General features: G+C 33.1%; 1 protein-coding gene across 1 annotated transcript in view; it reads left to right on the top strand.

The window, feature by feature from the left end:
- The window catches only part of capn5a (calpain 5a), a 27,031-nt gene that overhangs the window by 10,230 nt on the left and 7,146 nt on the right, over positions 1 to 9,655 (top strand). The window contains exons 4-6 of the mRNA XM_016292823.1: positions 6,727 to 6,935; positions 7,881 to 8,073; positions 8,158 to 8,351. Coding sequence (XP_016148309.1) covers positions 6,727 to 6,935; positions 7,881 to 8,073; positions 8,158 to 8,351 — 596 coding nt within the window. The remainder of the gene's footprint in view (positions 1 to 6,726; positions 6,936 to 7,880; positions 8,074 to 8,157; positions 8,352 to 9,655) is intronic.

Raw genomic sequence — 9,655 nt, 5'->3', positions numbered from 1 at the left:
GGCCGATCGTTTATAGCCTTTTCTCACAGCAGCCAGAATAATTAAATGTATCATTTTGAATGCGGATTGTAATCCAGAAAGGATTATGTGTTTATGAAACACATGTGAATGAAATTAAATGATATTCCAGTTTTAAATGTGCTTCTGATTACAGATAGCCTGGGATTACATAAGATTTGTATTTTAAAGACAACCAGTTCGAAGGGAGCATAATTAGCTTTTTGGGTTAAAAGAATGTCTTAATATGAAATTCGAGTGGTATGACAATTAGAGATTAGACTGTGCAGAAATTGAAATCTACTCGCTTATACACACTATACTCATAGTCATGCAATGCTGATGTTGTTAACATTAACAATTTGAGAATAAATTTAGATTCAATCACCATTGGTAGCGCGATTTATTGTAATGCTTTTTTCCTCAGTTGGTCAGAACAAACGTGGCAGACTTGTTACTTACTTGTTCAGATGACAATATACGGTGAAAATGCTTATTTGAGTCATATATTCCAAGACGTAGGCTAGAATCTGTGATTGCGAAGTACAGTAAATATCCACACCACTGCGGTGACTGACCACACATACTCCTCAAAACATTAGATTCATCCGCGCTGGAGCCGTGCCGGAGCACAACCCACGCAAGCTAGATAATTCTGCACACAGCTGCAAACTTTGTAATAAAACAATTTCACTGTAAAATAAAAGATTAATAATGATACTAATAAAATATTATTTCGATATATTATAATAAGTAATATTAAAATATAATATAATTAATATTGGTTTTATTATTAGTATTACTATTAACAACAACAACAATAATAATACATTATAATTATTATATCTTAAGTTCTTAATTTTCAGCCATTAAACCGTCAATCTTTTATTTTACTGGAAAACCTCAGGAAACCCTTAAAGTTTCTCCTTTGTTGGCAACAGGTTCATAAACACTTCTTACAAATCAGGTGAAATGAATGATGCACGTTGCATTCCCAAATGCATATGTGCCTAAATGTGATTATATTATATTTATTTAAATAAATCCCAACCAATGCGTTTTTGATTTTGTTTTAATTAATCATTCAATGCCAGTCTGTTGAAGTCCACATAAAATAAAAATGCTCCTCAAGCTCTTGTTTTTTTTTCTTCTTTTTTTTTTTTTTAATATCTTGAATTTCATGTTGACTTTTAACCAGAAAAACCAGCTTCCCCATGTTTGTTGCATTTCAGGAGAAAACTAACCCTTAATCTAAGCTTTTAAATGGTTAGTTAGAACATTAGACCATTTCAGCAGTCATTGTACCTCAATGACACACTAAACAGGTTAATCAAGAACAGCAAAACATGTCTGGATTAATTAGAGGTGACAAAAACACACTGCCCTGCGGTCCTTCTGTAACTGGACCCTGTTTAATACATGTGTGAACATAGAGAATCATGGGAATCTCTTTGTCTGTCTGTATAACAGGAGCTGTGTGAAGACCCGCACTTGTTTGTGAATGGGATCAGTGCTCATGACCTGCACCAGGGGCAGCTGGGAAACTGCTGGTTTGTGGCGGCCTGTTCCAGTCTGGCCTCCAGAGAAGCTCTGTGGCAGAAGGTGAGTTCATGCTAGTTAGCGGTTACCATGGTAACCACAACTTCTACCTAGTTACCACTGTGTATAGCTATTTCAACTTGACATGGCATCTTAATTAAAATATGGAATAAGACACTGAAAAACCAGTAGGGAAAAAAAAATCTGAGCACGACGCCAGTGAGGTCATTGGTTCAGTGCATGAACTGATAAATAGGATATCTTGAATGCAATGCGAGATGCATTATATGCATATGCACTACTGGTCAAAAGTTTGTTTTTTCCACAAAAATATTAAGAAAGAAATGTTTCTCAAGCAGCAAATCAGCATATTAGAATGATTTCTGAAGATCAGGTGACACTGAAGACTGGAGGAATGATGCTGAAAAATCAGTTTTGATCACAGCAATAAATTACATTTTAACAGATATTCAAATAGAAAAGAGTTATTATGAATAGTAATAATATTTAATATTTTTTATATATTTATTTTTAATTAAATAAATGCAGCCTTGGTGAGCAGAAGAGACTTCTTTCAAACACACAAAAATCTTAATTATTCTAAACTTTTGACCAGTAGTGTACATTTTAAATTTAAAACAAATACATTTAAATTAAAAAAAAAGTTTAAACAGAACGCAAGAACACTTGCTGGATCTTTCATTTCAATTTTTTTATTTTTCAATTTCTTGTTTTGATGACAGTGGGGGGGGAATACCAATTAACCACCTTCATTTGAACTAAAATAACTAGTAATTTTGATATTTGTGTCCTCATCTGAACAACCTTGCTCCGTGATATCAGCAGCCCACCCCCTTATCATTAGTTTGGTTAATGAATAGGTTAAATGTCGATGAAAGTTAATATTCCCTCTAGTGAGAAGGATTGCTCCCATAACCCGGATATACCAGTCAGAAGATGTGCGAGTTATATAGAGTTTATGCTGTGGGAAATCATTCTCCTTCAGTCTAGATTGACACGTTCACACCATATTCCACCTCGTATTCGCTGATAGTGAATGTCGTCATTACTCGGCCTCCCAGGGTTAATTATTGCCTGGAAGATATTACATCCCGTCAGAGAGGAGGACCGATCTCACATCAACACCTCATGGCTATGAAGTATTGAAAGAAGGAAGCAGAGGTTGACTTCAGAGTCAATGGAAACTGATTGCAGGTATAATGTCCCTGAAGAAACATGGTTACCAGTCTTGAACTTTAACCACCTACCTTTATTTCTGAGGGCAGTGAGAACAGTTGTATTTGACCTGTCCATGGTGTGGCATCACCAACCTCACTGTGTGTGAGTTAAAGCGTCGGAAACACTGAAGCATGTTAAAGCATTGGCCTGCCTTGTTCAGTCTGAATGCATTCACACCATTTGTCATAATTTCAAGTTTTCATAATTTACGACTCTGTGATTGTGCTTTGAGTTATTTATATCTTTGGACTGCATAGAATCCCTCAAAACTCCCAAACTGATCCATGTTCTTGATGTCTATAAAAATCAGGGCTCAACAACGATGAGTTTTACTTGCCCTGCCAACATTTTCACCAGCTCCACGCCAAAACGTTTTTGAGCAATGTGTTTTTATATATATTTTTAGAAATATTTTTATTTTTATTAAATTGCAAAGTGTCTTTAAATGTTTTTGTATATATTTTTGTTTTTAAAAAATTACAATTTTCTTTACAAAAACTACAGCTGTAACTCAAATTCAAAAATAATGCAAAACATTACTGATTGGTTTGTAGTTCCATTTGATTTTTAATTGAATTTTGTTTAATTTAGTTTTAGTATTTTTATTAGTTTTGTTTTTTAATATTTCTAATGAACTTTAGTTTGTTCTTTAGTTTTAGTCTTTTTCTTAGTACTTCATTTTGGTACTTAAATGAAAATTATTAAAATATTGCCTTGGCAACTACCTGAAATGAAATAAGTTTTATAAATTATTTATTTTATTTTTTATTAAATCTTTTATTTCAGCTTTATTTTAATTAGCCGAAACAATTTTATTAGTTTTAATGTTTTAGAGAGCAGTTACAACATCATTGTAGTGCTAATGTTTCCAAGACAATCACAAACCAAAATTTCTTTTGCAATATTGACAAAACACCGGACACAGAACGCAGTATGAGTGTGGCACAAATTGTTCTAGCCTGTTGCTTTGTGAGAAATAATAAGTCATGTTGATTTGGATTTCATGAGTTTTATTTTTCTTGAAATAAACCTCAAACTGTCTGATTGTTATTGTTTTATACAGTGGTACGTCGATTCCTCGAGTGTGAGGTTTCCTCATTACACTGTGTTTGCAGGTACACTGTAATCCTTACAAACAGAGTCATGGGATGTGCTTCCCGAGCAAATGATGCATTATTAGGACGAGTTTGGTTTCGAGAGAATGAGATTGCCTTGATGGCTTCTGACTAATTGGAGACTTGGGGTTATCATCTTTCTCTGTTAATTCGTGTCCACAAACGATGCACACTCGTGGACAAACACTGAGTCCCACGAGACGACTTCTGTTTGTTTCTATGCGTTACACATTTCCAGATGCGAATGCATGGAGAAAGTTTTTTTTTAAAACACTTCCGTTCACTCATGAGCTTACATTCGTACGTCATCCGTCCGTGTCGCTCCACGTAATTCTCATTAAAGAGCCTCGCGGGACGTCCTGCCGTAACGCACCTCACATGGATATACACCGGTGCGCAGGACGCCAAGCTCTCCATCTCCCTCCGAGCTGTGTGTTCTGTCTCTACTAGACGTGGCGTTTCCTCCTGAGGTCTAATTACGGTCTTGTAACACATCCCTGTCTTCCTGCCGTCCCCCTGAAGACCTCCGTCAGACACACACTCACAGCTCTCGTCTGGACACACACTCTTGCATGGTGAGCTGCCTACCTAGCCAGTATTTAAAGATGCTAAAGCTGCTCTTAAAGGTAGGCAGGGATCATAAGTTGCCATTTAAACCTCATTCTGGCCATTTTATTAAGGCAGCATCACATCTGTGCTTCACAGAGAAGACAATCCCAGAATGCATTGCGACTAGCTCTGTGGGGGGGAAAAAATGTTCATTTTAATTGTGGGATAGCACTTATTCACAGTGACCTTGTTATACATGTTACATGTACTTAATAACAATACACTATGCAGAATTAGGTTACACTTTATTTTAAGGTGTTTGTTACAGTGTAATTATACATTTAAGTACTGAGCAATATTAATTAACTACATGTACTTACTATATGGTTAGGGTTTGGCTTAGGGTTACTTGCATGTAATTGTGCATAATTAATTGTTATAATATTAAGTACATGTAACGTGTTACAAGGACACCTTAAAATAAGGTGTTACCCAGAATTACATGCAACTAGTTACTTTAATTCATTAATAATACTTAGTACTTATTTGTACAATTATACCTTAAATTACCCAAATTAGCCCCTAGAATTATACCTTAAATGACACCTTAAAATAAAGTGTAATTAATTGTAGTTTAAGCTTTAGTAATTTTATGTGCTTTTGTCTTCCTTTTTTTTAATCTCACTGATTAGGTTTAATTTATTTTTGTTCTAGTTCTGTTTTTTTTTTATTTTATTTTTTTTACTTTTTAGTATTTATTATTTCCTATTTTATTTTATTTAACAAAAATATTTTAGCCAACAATAAAAAAACCTTTTCGGCACTACATGAAATATCAAATAATAGTCTGATATGTTGTAATCGATGCCCACTGCTTTTTAAACTTTATTTGCTTTTTTTTTTTTGATTATTTAAATATGCATCTAATTTGATAATACTGCTAAACTGATTTATTTACATTTATTTCCAATTTACAACTTTTTTGATTATTTTCAATAGATTGTTATACAGTATATACAAAAATATAGTATAAACATAATTTTTCAATGTAACGTTTTATTTCAGCTTTCATTTACAATAAAATGTTTTAATAGTTTTTAGTTGATGATTAAAAAAACTTTACAGTTCTGCGTGAAATATCCATAAAATTGTGTAATTAAATGGTTTGTGTTTTCTGTGTTGACAAGCTGAAATGTTGGCTATAAAAGTACTTTATTTTATTATATAATGCAAAAATAATTATTTTATATAATATATTATAAATAAATAAAATAAGTAATTAAAATGAGTAAAAATTATCTAGAGTTGTAGATGTTCATGCCTGGAGAGAAAACTTTTTCATAGATGATTTGAGCAATGTAATGGAAACACTTGACATAAACATGACATAAACAAACGGATTAATTGGCTTTTTGAACCAATTTATTGAATCAAAGCGTTCAAAGAATCAGTGAGTCGGCCTTCCCAGAACTAATGCGTGGCATTTGCCTGAAGGCAGGACGCTTTGATTGATTCCCGATGTCTGATTTATAATACTGCTTTTATTTTTTTTATTTTTTTTGTTTGTTTTTTTTTTTTAACCCCACATTCCCTTTACCTAATGCCAATGGACATTTGACTTTATTTTATTTTAAATTAAGTAATTCAGAAATAAATTATTTATTTATTTTGGACTGATTATTTTCATTAGATCGGCATGCAGTAAAAATCCAAATATAGGGGTGAAAAAAAGTATTGCAATTTAATTTTTTTAACTTGGTGTAAACACAGTACAACAAATACTTCTATGATTTATATATTCTTTACTTAGTTTATTGTTGTTATTATTATAGACTGAGTTTTTAGCATTGCGGTGTTCTGAATTGAGAGTATAAATGTGCTTAACTGACATGAAAATGTACAACTAATGCAATTAAAATTTAGAAAAATGAGAAATGTTGCCTTGGCAACTGTCTAAAATGTTGAAGTACTAAAATTGAAAATTTAAAGTATTAAAATTACTAAAATAAAATATAAAAAATATTAAGATTATAATTATATTTAATAGTAAAACAACATTGCTTTAAATACGGTTAATTAAAGTAAAACAATTATCCAAAGAATTTTTTTTTTTTTTTTGATGTTTGGAGTGAGCATGTTCTTGATGGTTTTCATATGATTCACCCATAAGCTCCTGTAATTCCATAACTTTTTTGTTTCCCCACATTTTCCTTGTCTGCATCAGAGTTCTGGCAATGTGTTTTAATTGATTATAGTTATAAAAAAGCAGTGTTTTGTCTGTTTATAGGTTATCCCAGATTGGAAGGACCAGGAGTGGGACAAGCAGAAACCGGAGAGCTATGCTGGGATATTTCACTTTCGCTTCTGGCGTTTTGGAGAATGGGTGGACGTCGTTATTGATGACCGACTGCCAACCGCAAACGGGCAGCTCATCTACTGCCACTCCAACGACAGTAATGAGTTCTGGAGTGCGCTGGTGGAGAAAGCCTATGCCAAGTAAATACCACAGCCAATATCACACAGAAAAAAAAACATCAAATTGAATGGAGCTATCATATATTTAATATAATATGATTAAAAGTTATATTCTTTATATACACACTGCCATTCAAAAGTTTGGGATCAGTATGATTTTTAATTAAAGAAGTCTCTTATGCTCATTAAGGCTGCATTTATTTGATCAAAAATACAGAATAAAACCGTAATATTCTGAAATATTACAATTTAAAAAACTGTTTTCTATTTTGATATACTTAAAAATTAAATTAATTTTTGTGATCAAAGTTTAATTTTCAGCATCATAACTCCAGTCTTCAGTGTCACATGATCCTTCATTAATGTTGGAAATAGTTGTGCTGCTTCATATTTTTTTGCAACCTGTGATAATTTTATCATGTGTTAAATTGATAAAAAGTGATAGTGAAGACTTATATTGTTAGAAAATATTTCTATTTTGAATTAATGCTGTTCTTTTAAAATTTGTATCCATCAAAGAATCTTTAAAAAATGATCAGTTTCCAATTTTTTTTAATTTTTTTATTAAATGAAGCGGCACAACTATTTCCAGCATTGATAATAATCAGACATTTTCTTGAGCAGCAAATCAGCATATTAGAATGATTTCTGAAGATCATGTGACACTGAAGACTGGAGTAATGATGCTGAAAATACAGCTTTGATCACAGAAAAAAAATTCATTTTAAACTATATTAAAATAGAAAACGTTTTTTTAAAATTGTAATAATATTTCGGAATATTACTTTTTTTTTTTTCTGTATTTTTGATCAAATAAATGCAGACTTAATGAGCATAAGAAACTTCTTTTAAAAAACATAAAAAATATTACTGATCCTAAACTATTGAACAGCAGTTTATGTGTGTATATCTAACCCTAATATACTTATTTTTACGGTTTCATTTATCTGGTCCCTCTTTTATCAGGTTATGTGTATGTTATGATGCTTTGGATGGCGGAAACACGGCCGATGCTCTTGTGGATTTCACTGGTGGAATATCTGAGCCCATGGATCTGCTGGAAGGGAAGTTCAGCCAGGAGGAAGAGGCCCGAAATCAGCTGTTCGAGCGCGTTCTGAAGGTCCACAACAGAGGAGGCCTGATCAGCTGCTCCATTAGAGTGAGATTCTCATGCATTAGTGTTTAATGCATTATTGTGTCTTATCCCAGTCTCGTGTTCATATTTGGATTCTCGTTTTCGTAGGCGACGAGTCAGGCGGACATGGAAGCCCGTTTAGACTGCGGCCTGGTCAAAGGTCACGCGTATGCGGTGACTGACGTGCGTAAGGTGCGTCTGGGCACCGGCCTGCGGGCGTTCTTTAAATCGGAGAAGCTCTCCATGATCCGTATGAGGAACCCGTGGGGTCAGAGAGAGTGGATCGGAGCTTGGAGTGACAGGTTTGTGAACATCTGGAAGCTGTTTAGTGTTACTGTCCAGTGTGTGGTTTATAAAGGGGCCTGTACACATTTAAACACTTCTACATGATGCTCCAACGGAAATTTGCAGACTAAATTCTCTATTTTGTGTTTTACTGTTTGTGCAATGCAAGGAAACATGGCCTTATTTGACGCTGGAGTTTTTCCCAGCCTTCCCCGATGTAAATAGTTTGATTTAGGGCACAGAAGCACTTCAAGTGATCATGTAAACAAATTCCCCAATTGCTAGACAACATGCGCCTAATGCTAACATTTCCAGTGAATGTGCTAAACGATTAGAAAGAGAATGATTTGGAGCGAAACATGATTTGTGAATAAGAAGGATTACAGTATTAAAGTTATTGCGCATAATGCATGACTCACCCATGTAAAAAATAAAGGATGCTATGGAAAAAACAGGAAATGTTATGGCTGTGCTGACTGAGATGCTTTGTCTCAAACCACAGATTGTGACTCTCAAATGCTCAAATGTATTTTTGTGCTCATACTGCCACCTACTGGAGGATAAACTCAACATCAAGTGTCATATTTCAGCATCATAAAATGCATTAAATACTTTTTTGTTCATGCTTTGCCAGTTATCTTGAGTTCATACTGACTGTGTTCACATTGCAGGGTTTTAGGAGAGAAAACAGCATTTAAATACTCCAAATCAGCAATCTTCAACCAAAGACCACTTGTTTTTTAGAGAGACCTTAAAACATGTGAATAATATATTATTAATGCATTTACTTACTTTTATAATGCTTATATTGCAAATTCTTTCAAATAATCAGTATTGATGTACAGGATATTAAAGCATTTAATTTTATAAAATTTTAATTTGTACATTTTAATACATTTTAAAATCATACATGTTGATGAATTTTATTTTTGGTTGAAGGTAATACAATTTTTACATTTTAATATTGTATTTTTCTTTTAATGCATTTTTAAAATTAAATCTAATCAAAGGTTCAAAAATGTAAAAACAAACTTATAAAATATGGCATTAAAATGGATATTGGTTGAATTTTTTTTTTTTTTAAATATATCAAGGCAAGTCACTTTTTTTTATATAGTGCTTTATGTAATACAGATTGTTTCAAAGCCGCTTTACAGTAATGAACAGAAAAATAATGCATATGTACGTGTGTGTGTTTGTGTGTGTGTGTGTGTGTGTGTGTTTGTTTGTGTGTTTTACAGGGAATTGAATTGAAGCACTATAATGTTTTTTTCTTAATCAATTTTGGTCTGTCTCTGTCCATCTGTAGCTCAGAGGAGTG

The sequence above is a fragment of the Sinocyclocheilus grahami genome, unplaced genomic scaffold, assembly GCF_001515645.1.
Source record: "Sinocyclocheilus grahami isolate Dianchi unplaced genomic scaffold, SAMN03320097.WGS_v1.1 scaffold14.1, whole genome shotgun sequence".
Classification (NCBI taxonomy): Eukaryota; Metazoa; Chordata; class Actinopteri; order Cypriniformes; family Cyprinidae; genus Sinocyclocheilus; species Sinocyclocheilus grahami.
This window is presented reverse-complemented; position numbering and strand designations above follow the sequence as displayed.